Source organism: Cantharellus anzutake, assembly GCF_015039405.1.
Source record: "Cantharellus anzutake strain C23 chromosome Unknown EI90scaffold_36, whole genome shotgun sequence".
Classification (NCBI taxonomy): Eukaryota; Fungi; Basidiomycota; class Agaricomycetes; order Cantharellales; family Hydnaceae; genus Cantharellus; species Cantharellus anzutake.
Genome location: NW_024066986.1, coordinates 161934 through 179454, shown reverse-complemented (window position 1 = coordinate 179454; position 17521 = coordinate 161934). Strand labels below are relative to the sequence as shown.

At 50.3% G+C, this 17521-nt stretch overlaps 2 protein-coding genes across 2 annotated transcripts; both read left to right on the top strand.

The window, feature by feature from the left end:
* Positions 1–12788: 12788 nt before the first annotated feature.
* On the top strand, positions 12789–14822 carry EI90DRAFT_2926392 (uncharacterized protein; the record flags this gene model as incomplete). Its single annotated transcript, XM_039054911.1, has 3 exons — positions 12789–12977; positions 13043–13226; positions 13261–14822. Coding segments are annotated over 3 exons (1935 nt in total), but the record flags the coding sequence as incomplete, so codon positions are not given.
* A 2249-nt stretch (positions 14823–17071) lies between these two features.
* EI90DRAFT_2926090 (uncharacterized protein) lies at positions 17072–17281 on the top strand (the record flags this gene model as incomplete). Its single annotated transcript, XM_039054904.1, has 1 exon — positions 17072–17281. The coding sequence occupies one exon, from the start codon at positions 17072–17074 to the stop codon at positions 17279–17281; it is 210 nt and encodes a 69-aa protein (XP_038914158.1).
* Positions 17282–17521: the final 240 nt, after the last annotated feature.

The window sequence follows — 17521 nt, the reverse complement described above, 5'->3', positions numbered from 1 at the left end:
GGCTCCATACTTAGGGAGGCATAGGTAATAAATTGAAAGGAGGGGGTGGTGACCATCGAGGGGTACCAAGGGGATTGCGGAATATGGGAGCTCCGAGGTTAGTGAAGAAGGAGCGGAAGTAGACTGGAGGGATTGGAGGGATCGGAAGTCGATGGCTGGGGATGGATATGACAGTATCCCCTTCTTAGGCCTGAACCCTTGAAGGCCCAGAATTAGTAAGGTGAGGGGAGCTGTACTTACAGAAAAGAAAAAATGAAAACGGAAGTGAGGAGTGGAAAGAAAAGGAGAGATGGGAGAGGAGTCAGGGTTCCTAGGGAGCTTCGGGTCCAGGCTTATCTGGGTACCGAGAGTGGAACGCTTTGACGAGGTCAGAGGCGTGATCGAGTTCGCTGGCAAGGAGCCATTGTGTCTCCTCGTTGGTCCCTTCATAGCCTAGCCACTTGACCAGGTAGAGCAACTTGTTGCATCTATGTCGGTCGATCTTGGAGTCGAGTATCTTCTCAATCTCGCCTTCGATTTCTATGGGAGGCGGAGGTGGCTGGTGGTGGTTCGGAATGATGTTCAGGATGGAGGGTTCGATCTGCGAGACATGGAATACTGGGTGAATGGCTCGCATGTTTTCTGGCAGGCGGAGAGTGAGGGAGTGAGTTCCAACGCGGGCAATGATCTCAAATGGGCTGAGGTTCTTCTCGGAGAGCTTTTTGGAAGGTCAGGTGGAGCAGAAATACTTGGCCTTTACATAGACCGAGGTCCCTACTTCGAAAGCTGGGGCAGGACTCCGATGGGAGTCTGCCAGGCCCTGATAACGGATCTGAGCAAGATGCATTTCCTCATGAAGGAAGTGGTGGAGGGAGTCGAGATCTACGGAGTACTCTTGGGCGCATACTGATGTTAGGTCTCGCTCCGGGTGAACGGTAATGTTTGGATGGTAGCCTTTGTTGGCGAAGAACGGAGAGATGCCTGTGGTGGCATTCGGAGCATTGTTGTAGGCGAACTCCACGAGAGGCAGGAGTTCGGACCAATTGTCCTGCTGGTAGTTACTGTAGATGTGCAGGTACTGCTCAAGCCTCTGGTTCATCCATTCAGTCTGTCCATCTCCTTCCAGATGATAACCAGAGGTGAAGTGGAGGTGGATGTCGAGGGCCTTACCAAGTGAACGGAAAAAATGAGAGACAAACTCCGGACCCCTGTCGGAGGTGACGTGGGAAGGAACTCCGTGCTTGGAGAACACATGGAGGAGGAAGAGCTTGGCCAGTTCTGGAGAGGTGATGGTGTCGTGGGTAGGGATGAAAATGCACTGTTTGGACAGGTGGTCCATGACGACCAAGATGGAAGTGAATCTGGAAGAGGAGGGTAGCTGTTCGATGAAATCCATGGAGATGGAGTTCCAAGGGCGTTTGGGGATGGGAAGTTGTTTGAGCAAGCCGTAAGGCTTATGATGGGGGACTTTGGCACAGGCACAAGAAGAGTCCGGTTTTGACCGAAGTGTCCGGAAAGTTGGTGGTTGTGTTTGTCTCGCAAAATGCGGAGATGGAGATCGTTAGAATCCGGAACGTAAATGCGGTTGTCCAGCCTTAACAGGCCTTCGGCATCAACGGACCAGCGGGAATTGGGGAGATTGGGGGAAGCGAGATGAGAAGAGATTGTGGTGTCGGAGGAGAGGGAGGCTAGAATGTCTCAATGGAGAGCCTTTGTGTCAACGAGTATGGCTGCTTGTATTACTGTGGCAGCTAGGAACGTAGCCCATAAGGACGCAGTGAGCTGCTCCGAAGTGAAGACCAGTCAGAAGTTCTGCGGATTGACGCAAGCATAGTCCATATCCCCTTCTGATAGACGTCCCAGCATCTAGTCAACGCATCTGGTTTTACTCCGAGTCTTCTGGGATGGAATCGGACAGTCGTGTGGAACTGGGAGAGGAACTCCGACCAGCGGGCTTGCCGCCGGGTCAAGAGTTTGGTGGTGGAGAAATACTCAAGGTTCTTGTGGTCAGTGATGACGTCGATTGGGGTTCCTGAACCTTCAAGGTAATGACACCACGAACGGAACGCATCATGAATGGTGAGCAGTTCCTTATCATGGGTGTCGTAATTGAGCTCCGGTGCCGAGAGTGTTCTAGAGCAGAAAGTGATGGGGCGAATCTCTCCATCATCACAGCGGATGGACAGGATTCCGGAGATTGCGTAGTCAGAGGCATCGGTTTCTACAATGAGGGGGGTGTCGGGTAGCCAATGTGTGAGGATAGGAGCAGAAGTGACGGCTTCTTTCAAGGTGTTGAAAGCAGAGCAACAGTCGTCAGAGAATAACCAGGGGGCTCCTTTACACGTAAGGCATGTCAAGAGGACCACAATGTCGGAGTATTGGTGGATGAAACGCCGATAGAAGTTAGCAAAGCCAAGGAAGGATTGGACATCCTTGACTTTACAGGGCTTGGGCCAATCTTGGACGGCTTTGACCTTCTTGATGGACATGGTGAGTCCGGAAGGAGAGAGGCAGTATCCGAGATATTCCGTAGTGTCCGTATGAAATTCGCATTTCTTCAGGTTGGCGTATAGGCCGTGTTTGCAGAGTCTCCTAAGAACTTCTCGGACATGCTCCTGATGTGAAGCCATGTCTTCCGAGTAGGTAAGGATGTCGTCTAGGTAGACTACCACAGAAATGTCCAAGAGGTCAGCAAAGATCGTGTTAATGAATCGCTGGAAGGCCGCAGGTGCATTTGTGAGACCGAATGGCATGACAAGCCACTCATAGGAACCATAGCGTGTGTGGAAGGAAGTCTTCCATTCGTCGCCTGCTGCAATGCGAACCAGGTGGTAAGCATGCCGGAGGTCGAGTCTGGTGTAGACTGTGGCATGGCTAGGTGCGTCAAGGAGGTCGGAGATGCGGGGGAGTGGGTAGCGATCCTTTTTGGTGATCTTGTTCAGCCCTCGGAAGTCAACGCAAAGACGGAGGGATCCATCCTTCTTGTGGACGAAGAGGACCGGTGCTGCGTGAGTGGAAGTAGCAGGACAAATGAACCCGGAGGCTAGGTGTTCATCTAAGAACGCCTGGAGGGCCTCAAGTTCCGAAGTAGAGAGAGAGTACATAGTACCCAAGGGTGGAGAAGTGCCTTCCTCAAGGTCGATCTTCAGGTTGTGCTCACAGTGCAGTGCCAGCGTCGAGGCTTTGCTCTTACTGAACACATCCGTGAACTCATGGTACTCCTTTGGGATGGCTGAGAGGTCAATGGAATCGGTGTGGGAAGAGGCAGCCCTTAAGCGGCTGTCCTCGGAAGGGATGGTTAGGCTGAAGGATACCGATCCTTCAAGTCGACAAGCCTTCGCGAATGCGGAACGGCTGATGAACTCGATAGATGGTAATGGAGGAGTGGGAGCCTGTGACTGAGGTGCTGGCGAAACATCAGATGGTTGGATGTCGGACGACGGCAGTGGTGCCGGAGACGATGGGGGAGATGTTACGGGGATGGGGGGAAATCCCCATTCCTCAATCCGTTCTTATAGTGGGATGATGAAGGTCGTATCTAGTCTGTACCATAACAGGATATGTAATCGATGAGTGATCCCAGTCTTGCATGGGAGTGGACGATCAAATTCCCATTGATCGTGATTGGTGATGTAGCGAGCTATTAAGAGGACTCGACATAACCAGACTTATAAGACATGTTGTGAGTTGTACAGTCACACGGGTTCAGTTGAGTCACAGGAAGGGTTGTTACAGAAGATGACACACAAGACAGTTGTAGAGCAGTTGTTAGTTAGCGGGAACCACCTTCGGTGGTTTCCGTACAAGACGCGTGACTATCTACAAATGGTAAGGTCGTGGGAAATCCCACAAAACACAAGTAACCTCGGCCAGCACCAAAACCCCAATGGGGAAAGCTTTGCATGAGGGGGGGAAAGGGGTAGAACAAGTAAGGAGGGTAGGGTGTTGGGATAGAGGATGAAAGGGAGAGAGAGGGGGAGTGATAGAGAGGAGAAGTCTTTGACTATGCGACGGATATGGTCGTTGGAGACTCCGTATCCATAACAGGAGAGCTCAGAGTAACTGTCTTGGTAGGTTCGGAAGTTCGGAATGTAATACTGCTTGAGACCCAGTCAATCAACGGATTGTAGCAGGTAAGCCAGTTGTGTCCTAGGACTAAGGAACATGATCCATCCAGCGATGTGACAAAGAAAGTCGTGGGGGTGATGTTTCCGGAAGCAAAGCGGAGGGGAATATCAACGGCACAGGTTATGATTGAGTTGGTGCTACCGCCGAATAGGTGTAGTTGTAGGGGTTTAATCTGGTATGTCTTCAAGGCCAACTTCTTTACGAATGTGTCGTCGATGAAGCAGTCCGAAGACCCAGAGTCTATGAGTGCAGGGACATTCTCATAGGAGCGGAAAAGTTTATTTTGTGTCCTATCATTGGACGGAGGAGGAGGAACAGGAGAAGAGAAAGAAGAGAAACGGAGAGAGGTGGATCGATCTACGGAAGTAGTCAGAGGGGGCGGAGGAGAGAGTGGTACATCAGCAACACTATCTACAGCAGGTAGAACATTAACCGAAGGGTCAACATTGAGAGGAGAAAATAGACCATTTGAAAGAGAAAAAGAAACGGGAATATGGAGGGAGGAGTTGGAGATGGAAGACACGTTTAAACGCACTTCTTTGAGCGCACGGAAGGAAGGATCGCAACCCCCGGTCCGTGCGGTGTCCACGGGGGTGCAGACTAATTTTTTGCTTCTGCAGAAGCGGATCCTTGCTCCTCAGTCTGGGCCAAACGGGCCTTAGATGCGTGAGAAGAAGACTTGGGGCAGTCCTTGACCATATGGCCAGACTGACTGCAGAACATACAAAGTTTCTCGTTGAGATGACACTTACGCTCTTGTGGCATGAGCTTGCCATTGTCTCCGAGTTTAGACGAAAGGTCCGGTTTAGTGGAGCTGGCCTCGGACTTCTTATTGTCCTTCGGAGGCTTGCTACCGGAAGCGGAGTTGAAAGAGGAGGAGGAAGGGACGGGGTCGGAACGAGAAGCAGCGGTGGACTTGTCGAAAACGTTGGAGGAGGGTTTCACGTGACGTGTAACTTCAGATTTACGCTCCCAATAGCGCGCATCAAGAGTTTGTGACAAGGTGCGAAGTTCTGAAAGAGTAGAAGGTTTACCTACTCTGGCAATATCGTCCTTGATACGTTCCGGCAATCCATTATAGAAAAATTGACAAAGCACAGCTTCTCCATAACCATGAAGTTGAGAGGCGTGTCGGTTGAACTCGACAACGTACTTATTGATGTGGTGCCCATCCTTCATGTCCAGGGTCATTAGTTGAACCTCGGCATCGCCCACAGGATCGTGAGGACCGAAGTTGGTTTGGAGTTCGTTGACAAACTCTTGATAGTTATTCATCCATTGCGGACGAAGCGTAGAATTTTGGTCGAATAATAGATCTGGCTCGAACCAATTGAGGGCCATTCCCTTGAGGTAGGACTGCACAAAGATGACCTTAGCGCGGTCGCTAGCAAAGGTGAGGGGATGGTCCTGGAAATTGAGTCCACATTGGACCAGAAATACTCGGAGTTCTCAGGGATCTTTCCCATCGAACTGTTCGGGCTCACGGACCTTGGTCCGGAGAGCGGAGGATGGTGGTGGTGGTGGATGACCAGTGTGACAAGCCAAGCTGGCAATGGCTTGGGCTAATTGTGCAATAGCCATGTTGGAGGTGGGTTCAGCATCATCGGCGGTTGGGACAGTGGGGATGGGAGGATCAGCAGGAGGAGGGTCGACAAAGTCGGGGACCTCGGAACCGAGTCCAAAGAAGTGAACGGGGTCTATGGGTTGTTCTGTGGTGTCTCTGAAGTCGGAATCTGCAACTGGTGATCGATTCCTAACAGGGCGCATGATCGGAGTCGATGGAAGAGGGGTTTCAAGATTAGAAAAGCTTCAAAACTCAACTGGGTTTCTCGCCAATCGACTAGGGCCAGGCTGTGAGGGTTCCGGGGAAGGTGAGGCAGAGTTTGGAACTAATGTGCATAGTTGCGAACAAGTGCGAGGGGCTTTTGGTGCCATACAAGATGTGTACTAGTCAGGGAGTAATAAAATACTGTCAGAGACCAGGTCGAGATGAAGGAGTGTCTCCATGGCGGAGGGCTTCGGCCTCAGCGACTTGTGCCAGGAGTGCTGTGCCAAGTAACACGTCTGTGCCCTAACTTACTAAAATGGCAACCAGAACTGAAGGGGGATAAACTCTAGTCGATTTTATTACTGAGGTGTAACCTATGTACAAGTTGAGTATATATATAGTTACAACGAGGGCAGGTCCGCAAATAGCGGAGCGGAGCTAATGGGGTTAGACATTAGCCAATTGAATATTACCGACGAGTCGGGTTACGGGGTTAACGGAAAGGCAGGCGATAACCCAGAAACAGAAAGGAGGGATAGGCCCGAAGGTGGGCTCTGCAGGGCAAGCGAGTGTATTGCCCAGTGGAGGCGGGAGTGCGCTAGCGACGTCGGAGCTGTCTGGAAGCCTTCAGGGCTCCATACTTAGGGAGGCGTAGGTAATAAATTGAAAGGAGGGGGTGGTGACCATCAAGGGGTACCGAGGGGATTGCGGAATATGGGAGCTCCGAGGTTAGTGAAGAAGGACCAGAGGTGGACCGGAGGGATCGGAGGGATCGGAAGTCGATGGCCAGGGATGGATATGACAGCTGTTCATGATGAACGCTTAGTTCATAACACTTTCTGTTTCCCCCTTCCCCAATAACTTGCAACTGCATGGTTGCCGCCTGACTTCCCGCTCCCATGCATGTACAAAAGTTGATGCAAGCGCCTATGCTTGCATGACCATTCAAATTGCCATCTGTTTGATCTCACCCATCCACACCATTGCTGCACATGACTGTACCATCCTCTGTGCCACCCTTGCTGTCACTGCTGCCATTAGCTGGGTGGTATCCCAGCGCTTTGAGCAAGGGGGTTTTGCTAGCTGATCTAGTACTCAAAGCGCAGCTGTTACTGCTGCTGATTCCAAAAAGCTATGAGATCTCATAATATGATATGTGTGGGTACAGAAACAAAATCACATTATTTAAGCATCCAAAAACTTGCTGCAATTCCGTTCATGTATGCATCATAAAAATCCCGCTCCAAGCCATTTATAGCCACCTGTGGCAACAGTCTGCCAAATGACATGATTAAAATCCTGCTTCACTCAACCTCCAGCAAACCAGCATCAACAGTCTGTGAAATGACACGATAACTGAGAAAATCCCATTCGCAAAAATCCTACAGTGGAGGAGGATTTCTTGTGAAATCCTGCTGTGTTATGTGACAAAATGCTGGAATTATTTTCCTCAGTGCATCTTTGTTATCTATGATCCTCCTTTTCTTTATTCCACTGTTATGGTCCTTCCATGCAGTCTTGTTTTTTTTTTTTCATCGCTCTCTCATCACCATCAATCATCTCATCGTCCAACTCACAATCGATTTGTCTAGCAAGTCATCTCATTCACTGTCTCATTTGATTCCCTATTCACGGTTCACAAAGGGACTCAGTATGTTGTCCCAAATCTCCATCCATAGTGTTCCAGTTGCCGAACTGACTGTTCATTGGCCAAGCTTGCAAGGCGTTTGTTTACAGTGGAGGTTCGTTTTTTTTTTCCATGGGAAAGTGTGTTGTGGAGTTACCCTGTGGGACTTCATCGGATCTAAATGCACTTCTCAACTGCACCGAAGGCATTGCAAAGCTCGGCCATCCAGTTTGAGGGGGACCTTCATAACAATTGTAGCCTGGTTTCCAGCCCCTTTTTCTCAAGTTGTTTTTTCTGACCTTCATGGTTTTCTTGCCCAGACGTTGTCGTTTCTTGGTCTGTGTCATATCCATACAATCCCGACCTCCGCTCCGGGCTCCCGGAACTCCGAAACTGACTTCCAGAGTCCTACTTCCCTTCCGTCACCTCCTCCTTGCTGACTCCCAAGAGGTTATCCCACCTCCGGCTCTGACACCACCTTCGGACCGACTCTGGAACATTCCGGGTCCGACCTCATCCTCGACACCTTCCAGACAAGCATGCAACACCTATGCTCCCGACTCCGGACCTCCGCTCCGGAATCCCGTTCACATCTCTGTCTCCGGAATCCCGTTCACATCTCTGTCTCCGGAATCCCGTTTGCATCTCTGTCTCCGGAACCTCCGGTCTTAGCTCCGACCTCGGACTTTGACCCCACCTCCGCTTATACCCATTGTATTGGTTAGCTCATTCCATTTAATTACGTTTGCCAATATTCCGGAGTTTAACTTCCGAGTTCGGACTTTCCGGACTTATGTCGGACCTTGCAACTATTGCATTGTCCTATTCAATTCCGCTATTCTCCCTCATTCCTATTTGGGCTGCTGCTTCCTTTCTATTCAGTCAGCTGGCCATTCCCCACTCCCATCCTCCTTCCTTCCTCCTTGGGCCTTGGCCCTTCACTCCTCCTTTGGGAAACACCATTGAGTCAAACCCTTGACCCTCAGTGTTGTTCCTCCTTCCAGCTCCCTTTGTCTGCTTTCGGAGTACCCTTGCTCCTTTTGATTCCGGACCCCTCCTTATATACAATGTACATAGTAACTTGTAACCTCAGTCCAAAATCGACCTGAAATGCCCCCAAGAGACTTTCCCTCTGCTAGATCTGAAATTAGGGACCCCTAGGACAACCAGCAATGGCACAGCGCTCTGCCTGAGTTGCTGAGGCCAAGGTCCTTCCACACTAAGTCTCCGATTCCACTCCGGAGTCGTCTGAATCTGCCCGTTCTAACAGTCTGCTAGTCTAGCTGGCTTCAAGCTTAGCATTTGAAACACAATGAAATTAGTTGCTTTTTTGTCAACTCAATACCAGAAGACCATGAAGTCACATTCACATTTGCGGGACAGTGCGAAGTGGTGGTGATGATGCTGAATGAACCATTGGCCCTGTCATATCCCAGAATCCCAACCCCGCGCTCTCCCACCACACCACACCTTCCTAACAACTTCACCATCCCCTACACCATGACTCCCCACTCCCCAAGTCACCTTCCTTCCTAACTGTCTCAGCTCCAGCCTGGTTGCGGCACACCGAACCTTGGCCACTCCCATCCCGGAAGCTCGGTCCCGAGTCGGAACATTCGGAAACTCCGGATTTGCTCCAATATCCCGATGGATCTCCAACATCCCATGACATACCCCTAAACCATTCCCCCACCCATTTCATTTATTGGAGTCACCCAACATCCCTTGGATACATAACTCTGCCTTCGGAGCTACCCGCATCCTTCAGTGACCCCACTCACGTCATCACTTACTAGTCACCTTCCATTTATAGCATGACTATCTTCTTCTTTCCATTCAGTCGGCTAACCCCCTCTTACCCATTTCTCGTTCCCATTCATCCTCCAGCCTCTTACTCTGCCCTCCTTGACCCGACACCCCGGTTCCCCGTTAAGGATATCGTTTGGGACCTTTCAGTACCTCTCGGTATCTTTCGGCACCTTTCGGTGTTTCCTATTATCGTTCGGACTTTGACTAAAGTCCTTTCCTCTCCTCCATATAAATGCCTGTAGATTAGAACCTGTAGTTTCCCCTAGTTCTAATCTCGACTAAAATGTTACCCCAAGTCCCTCTGAAGTGAATCCTGACCCCTTTCTACAAGATACCTCAGACACATGAAATACAAGGACTAACTGAGATGTAACAGAGGCACAGCGCTCCCTCCGAGTCGCTGAGGCCGCATCCTTCTTAGAGCCTCTTGTACCATCCAGCAGAACCGGGCTTCCTGGAGGAGCTTCGGTTCACTACTGGAGCTCTTGGATCCCCTCCAGTTGAGCCCCACCTGCATTCAGACTCACGCATTTTCCCCTACATTCAGGGTTTTTGACAGGCCCCCCTCAGCATTCAGTGTGTCAAAATCAAATGTAAAAATCATTGCACACCGGAACGATTTCCTGCACAACCAATTACGGGACAGACTCGTACCCAGCTGTGCAAAATCTCGACTCAGTTGTTGTTGTATTACTAGAAAGGTTGCTTTGCAACCATGACCTTGCTTGCAGATCATGCAAATATTTGGAATGTTGCTCATCATGGGTTGCGATGGAATTCACCAGATTTACTCATGTCAGTTCAAGAAATTATTCTTCGAGTTGGGGTTAAGGGTGCAATACTACCAAGTGGACATATGAGTTGAATGTCAGGGCACGTCTTCGGGTCGCAAGCATAAGTAGCGCAGCGCCACATGGCCCATATCCCCATCAGGTTCTTCTTCTTTTCCGCTTCTGATCTTCTATTTGATCCGGTCACACGGTATCGGTTATGATGCTGTGTGTCATATCCATCCCCGGCCAACGACTTCTGGTACCTCCGATCCCTCTGGTCTACCTCCGCTCCTTCTTCACTAACCTCGGAGCTTCCATATTCCGCAATCCCCTCGGTACCCCTCGAAGGTCACCACCCCCTCCTTTCAATTTATTACCTACGCCTCCCTAAGTACGGAGCCCTGAAGACTTCTGGACAGCTCCGATGTCCGCTAGCGCACTCCTGCCTCTGTTGGGCAATACACTCACCTGCCCTGCAGAGCCCTCCTTCAGGCCTATCCCTCCTTTCCGTTTCTGGGTTATCGCCTGCCTTTCCGTTAACCCCATAACCCAACTCGTCGGTAATATTCAGTCAGCTAATGTTTAACCCTGTTAGCTCCGCTCCGTTTGGCTCTGCCATTTGCGGACCCATCTTCGCTGTAACCATATATATATCCAACTTGTACATAGGTTACACTTCAGTAATGAAATCAACTAGAGTTAACCCCCTTCAGTTCTGGTTGCCAGTTAGTAAGTTATGGCACGGACGTGTTACTAGGCACAGCGCTCTTGGCATAAGTCGCTGAGGCCAAAGCCCTCCGCCATGGAGACTTTCCTTCATCTCAAACCTGGTCTCTGACACTGTGTGATCTTCTATCATCTTTGATCTGCTTCTACCGGTTATTAGTTAGTTGGCTAGTTACCATCTCTACCATGTACATATATATCCTTTGCTGGGGTGGGCATGTCCCCCAGCTTTGCTATCAACTTGGTTTTGGGTGCATCCTTTGTTGCGAGCATGCACGACCCTGACATTGAATCAAGAATCGGGTCCAAAACTATCAAAGATGTAGAACTACCAAGCAAACATATTGAGTTGGATCAAGAATAGGACTCTTCTTGTGAATATGTGAGTGACGATCTTGAGTTGAATAAAGGATGGGTTTGTTCACGCAATGCCGGACTTTTTGTGAATTCATCATGGCTTTCGCTCCGTTACCCACCATCCTGCCTTCTTATCAGGTTGGATGGTGGTAATTAAAGTCAGGCTGGTGGTTTAGGAGTGGTTCCAAGTTTCGGATCTACCAACTAAGGATTGGGGGGACCTAACAATCAGCCATATCATAATTGACCTGGTGCCACCTCCGACCGGAGCACTGACACCATTCAGTGTGTGTGTGGTGCTATCACGTAGCTCAGGCATTAAGACTGTTGCGAGACTTCGATGAATCGTTGTCCATGCGGCCTGCGTGCAAAGCCTTGAATGCGGAGAACTTCAGTCAGTTAAACGATGGTGATGACAACCATAACATGACACAATTCATTGAATAGTCACATGCTCTCGGAACTCACATGAGAAGTAAAAGTAATATAAACACATTTTTCCCACGCAATTGTGGGTTTGGTTGCAAGCAAGGTAACAATACAAAAGTCACATGTGACGGACATAAACACAAGTCCGATCACCTACTCCGGAAACCAACTCGCGACACTTCGCTCCGACGACTCCCCCTTTGACACGCGGTAACCTGCAACGAGCTGCCTTCACAGCGTCTAATCCTCTGCAGCTGAGGTTCAACCTAGTAGTCAGCCATGACAACTCGCGGACATTCCAAGCGTGTTTATTCTCTAGACGGTACGTCACAGCCTTGCTATAGTGTTTTTGTCATCTCCTCATTCCGATGCAGTCTTCGAGGCTAGAGATATCAGGAAAGCGTCCCCAGCCCTGGCGCTTTATGTCAGACCTATACTTTCGGGAAATAAATTTGAGAGAACCGAGGTGAAACGAAACTCGACCCCAGCTTGGGAGTACACTTGTTCTCTGTGGGTCTCTCGCGATCAGGGTAGATCAACCCGGATAGCTCAGTGAAGTACGCACTTTTAGGACTGCAGAATTATCTTCCGTCTTGTCCCTTCACCTCAAGCACTCTCGCTGGCCGTGTTTACCCGCCGAGCTTGGTTCCGTGCACATCAAGATAGAGGAGTTGTTGGACCGATGTAAAAATGACCAACGTGAGCTGGTTATCTTTAGTCTTACCTCCTTGTGTAGCCTCATCTCATACTGCTATAGGAGCTACCCTAGGACTCCGTGACAAACGAGGTCGAGAGGCAGGCTCCCTCATTGTGCAGCTGCGGGAAACTACGGCACATGCCTTTGAAGCCGCTGTCGAAAATGCCACCTACGACGTTGACCAGGGGCTGCTTGATTTGCCTCCGATTCCCCAGCCGGTTCAAAATGTTGTTGACTCCACCGCTACAGTCCGAAATCTGGGTGTCGTGAGCTTGCTCAAACAAGTGGTCGAAAAGACAAAGGTCGTGGTCGATCTTGTCGATAAAACAGCTAAGGTACATGTTGCCGATGGTGGCGTGTCTTTAGTTTGCGCTGATGTCGTTGAAAGCTCCATCCTTACGCAAATATTGCTTGGCAAATCTTGAGTTCGGCATACCAAGTATGGATCTGTCATTACCATAGCGAGAGCCCGTTGTACCTGACGATTTCGAGCGGTTGTCCCAGGCCGTTCAAGGACAGACTGAACGAGATGATGCACTCCTTAGTCTGGTCGACTCTATGGCCGATCTCTATTCGTTCGTCGATGACGTCGATGAATTGGAAAACAAAATCAAGTCTCTCGAGCGTGTCATTATTCGAATCTCTGTCCAAATGACCGAATGCGGTATTTTCATTAAGCAGTTTGTGTCCCATGGATTCGCAGGTAAGCTGCTCGATCGCCCATTGGTTTTTCAGTGTTGAACATCCAGTGTGCGGCAGGCCGACTGGTACGCCAACCATTCTCGAACACCTCCCAAACCATCTCGAACCTCTCGCAGGCGCTGAAACAACTCGGTGGAGAGCTTCAGCTTGGAGTAACGTCTCACACTGCATTCGTCTCGGCTCAAATATCCAGGGACGTGGAGAAACTTGGTGCGATGACCTCCATCTTATGTGCACAAGACACTGCATAACTTAAGGATTATAGCCCAAACCGAAGCCTTAAAAACTCTGAGCCCCGCAGCTATGGATGCTGGAAATCGAGATACATGTTTACCCGGGACTCGAGCGGACATCCTGGAAAACCTCATTAATTCTCTGATAGATCCTTCCGGTCATAACATCATCTGGTTTCGTGGACCGGCAGGATCCGGCAAGAGTACGATACTCACCTCCGTTGCTCAATACTTCTCAGAGCTGGGCCGACGTGGCTCTTTTCTGTTTTGGGACCGAAACGACCCTGTCAATAGTGACCCTGTCCGTGTGATTCGTACTCTTGCCTTCCAGCTGGGTCGTTTCAAACCTGAGATTCGGGCGAAACTGGCCGCACAGATCGAAAATTCGCCCGACATTACTACATCCCCCCTCGATACGCAATTCAAGCATCTTCTCGAGCAGCCTCTGGCCGAACTCGCAAAAGAGTGCGATCTAGCTCCTATTGTAATCGTCCTTGATGCCCTTGATGAGTGTGGCACTGCAGGGACGAGGAGAAATCTCCTTCGCACATTCTCCGAAGGCCTTGCTAGGCTTCCGAGTATGTTCCGGTTATTGGTGGCCAGTCGAGATGAGCCCGACATTCGTGCTGCCCTCTCACACCTGGATGTCGACGTGCGGGACGCACCGATCGGCGATAAGTCCACATTATCCGATATCAAGCTGCTTTTCCAACAGCAGCTTGCCAGCAACGCTGACGCCTTCAAAACGTATTCTCTGCCACCCAATTGGCTGACAGAACCTGTGATAGACAAACTAGTTACTCTGTCCGGAGGCCTTTTCATCTGGGCATCTACAACCATACGCTTCATTCAATCCGGCTTTCCCGAAGAACGGTTGGAAACAGTATTAAGTGGATCGGTGCATGACCCGTCGGACGATGGGTTGAATGAGCTGTATCGGGTCGCTCTTACTCATCCATTCAAGTCATACAACGAAAGTGAATTTAAAGTCGTTCATTCCATCGTTGGCGCAATCGTAGTCGCTCGTGAGCAGCTAATGGATGAGCAGCTTCGTCAGCTCCTAGAATTGGGCATAGGCAAGGTCCAAGCTGTACTCTCTCAGTTTCAACCGCTGCTGCGGGGGGACTATGGGGGTCCTATTCAAGTCTTGCATACATCTTTCACTGATTTCTTGTGCAACCCCAATCGGTGTCAAGATCCGCGATGGTACATTAACCCATCCGTCCATCACCTTGACCTCGCATCTCGCTGTCTCCGAATCATGCAGCGAGATCTCAAATTTAACATCTGTGGGATCGAGACGTCCTATTGCCGAAACAAGGAAATTAAGGGGCTTCAGGAGCGTGTCAATCGAGCCGTAACACCTGTACTGATGTATGCGAGCCAATACTGGGTAGACCATCTGGAATTTGGATCTGGGCCAGAACCAGCCTCGCCCCCTCTTACAAATGAAATCATGGATTTCTTCCTTCACCGATTCCTACACTGGATTGAAGTGTTCAGTGTGATGGATCGGATCTCCATGTTGAGCGTAATTCTAAGGAGGCTGGTCAGTTGGGCTAGTGTAAGCCGCTTTTCTCATGCGCGATGGTAACAATTGACAGACTTTATGGATAGAATTATGCACAAGGACTTGAAGAAATTATCTCAGAAGCATACAAATTTGTGAATGCATTTGGGTATCCAATCAGTCAGAGCCTCCCACACATCTATCTGTCAGCTTTACCGTTTTCACCTCAATCTGCTGTTCTGCAATATGTGCACCATGCATTCCGGAAAACTCTGTCCATTTTGGGGCAGGTTTCCAAACAATGGCCTGTGGTTCGCCAGAAGCTTATGGGGCACTCCGATTTGGTCAGATCTGTTGCATTCTCTTCCGATGGCACCCGCATTGTCTCAGGCTCTGATGACAAGACAGTGCAAATTTGGGATGCGGCATCCGGGGTGCCAATTGGTGAGCCTCTGCAAGGGCACTCCGATTCGGTCACATCTGTTGCATTCTCTTCCGATGGCACCCGCATTGTCTCAGGCTCTGATGACAAGACAGTGCAAATTTGGGATGCGGCATCCGGGGTGCCAATTGGCGAGCCTCTGCAAGGGCACTCCAATTTGGTCAGATCTGTTGCATTCTCTTCCGATGGCACCCGCATTGTCTCAGGCTCTGATGACAAGACAGTGCGAATTTGGGATGCGGCATCCAGGGTGCCAATTGGTGAGCCTCTGCAAGGGCACTCCGGTTGGGTCAGATCTGTTGCATTCTCTTCCGATGGCACCCGCATTGTCTCAGGCTCTTATGACAAGACAGTGCGAATTTGGGATGCGGCATCCAGGGTGCCAATTGGCGAGCCTCTGCAAGGGCACTCCGGTTGGGTCACATCTGTTGCATTCTCTTCCGATGGCACCCACATTGTCTCAGGCTCTTATGACAAGACAGTGCGAATTTGGGATGCGGCATCCAGGGTGCCAATTGGCGAGCCTCTGCAAGGGCACTCCGATTGGGTCAGATCTGTTGCATTCTCTTCCGATGGCACCCGCATTGTCTCAGGCTCTTATGACAAGACAGTACGAATTTGGGATGCAGCATCCAGGGTGCCAATTGGCGAGCCTCTGCAAGGGCACTCCGATTGGGTCAGATCTGTTGCATTCTCTTCCGATGGCACCCGCATTGTCTCAGGCTCTGATGACAAGACAGTGCAAATTTGGGATGCGGCATCCGGGGTGCCAATTGGTGAGCCTCTGCAAGGGCACTCCGATTGGGTCACATCTGTTGCATTCTCTTCCGATGGCACCCTCATTGTCTCAGGCTCTGATGACAAGACAGTGCGAATTTGGGATGCGGCATCCGGGGTGCCAATTGGCAAGCCTCTGCCTCCTCTGCAAGGGCACTCCGATTGGGTCACACCTGTTGCATTCTCTTCCGATGGCACCCTCATTGTCTCAGGCTCTGACAAGACAGTGCGAATTTGGGATGCGGCATCCAGGGTGCCAATTGGCGAGCCTCTGCAAGGGCACTCCAATTTGGTCACATCTGTTGCATTCTCTTCCGATGGCACCCGCATTGTCTCAGGCTCTTATGACAAGACAGTGCGAATTTGGGATGCGGCATCCAGGGTGCCAATTGGCGAGCCTCTGCAAGGGCACTCCAGTTGGGTCACATCTGTTGCATTCTCTTCTGATGGCACCTGCATTGTCTCAGGCTCTTATGACAAGACAGTGCGAATTTGGGATGCGGCATCCAGGGTGCCAATTGGCGAGCCTCTGCAAGGGCACTCCGGTTGGGTCACATCTGTTGCATTCTCTTCCGATGGCACCCACATTGTCTCAGGCTCTGATGACAAGACAGTGCGAATTTGGGATGTGGCATCCAGGGTGCCAATTGGCGAGCCTCTGCAAGGGCACTCTGATTTAGTCAGATCTGTTGCATTCTCTTCTGATGGCACCCGCATTGTCTCAGGCTCTGATGACAAGACAGTGCGAATTTGGGATGCGGCATCCAGGGTGCCAATTGGCGAGCCTCTGCAAGGGCACTCTGATTCAGTCAGATCTGTTGCATTCTCTTCTGATGGCACCCGCATTGTCTCAGGCTCTGGTGACAAGACAGTGCGAATTTGGGATGCGGCATCCAAGGTGCCAATTGGCAAGCCTCTGGAAGGGCACTCTGATTCAGTCAGATCCATTGCATTCTCTGCTGACAGTGCCTGCATCTCCAGTGCCTTGGTGGATAAGATGGCTCCATCATCACCTGCTTTGGCATGGGCAGCCAGCTGTATGTCTCAATTATGGCCTTTGTTATCTTAACTAATATACATTCCAGCCCATCCAAATGTGTGCAATGGAACACTGATGTCCTCCAGTGACTTGCTTTGTGAGGATGGCTGGGTCACTACAGCAGATGGACTACTTCTCTTTTGGGTTCCACAGGAGCATCGCCTTGGTCTATGCTGGCCTCATACTCTTGTGGTTGTAGGGGCTCAGCCAACTCAACTCAATATGCAATGTTTTGTTCATGGTCCACAATGGACACAATGTCACACTGGAACAAGGGATTGCTAGACTGGTGGTTTGTACACTAATAGTAAGGGTGGGAAATTGTAAGGAAGGGAGGCTGTGTCACAATCCAGCAACCTCCAGGGACATGAACCTCCATCCTACCCTTTTCCCTACCTCCGTTCCCATGCTGAACCCTCTGCTCTTTGGCCATGACCTGCCAAGGCCTTGCCGTTGTAACATATCAAGTAACCTCTTTATCTACTATTCTCTGTGTCAGGGACTGATCTGGGGTCAAGAGTGCCT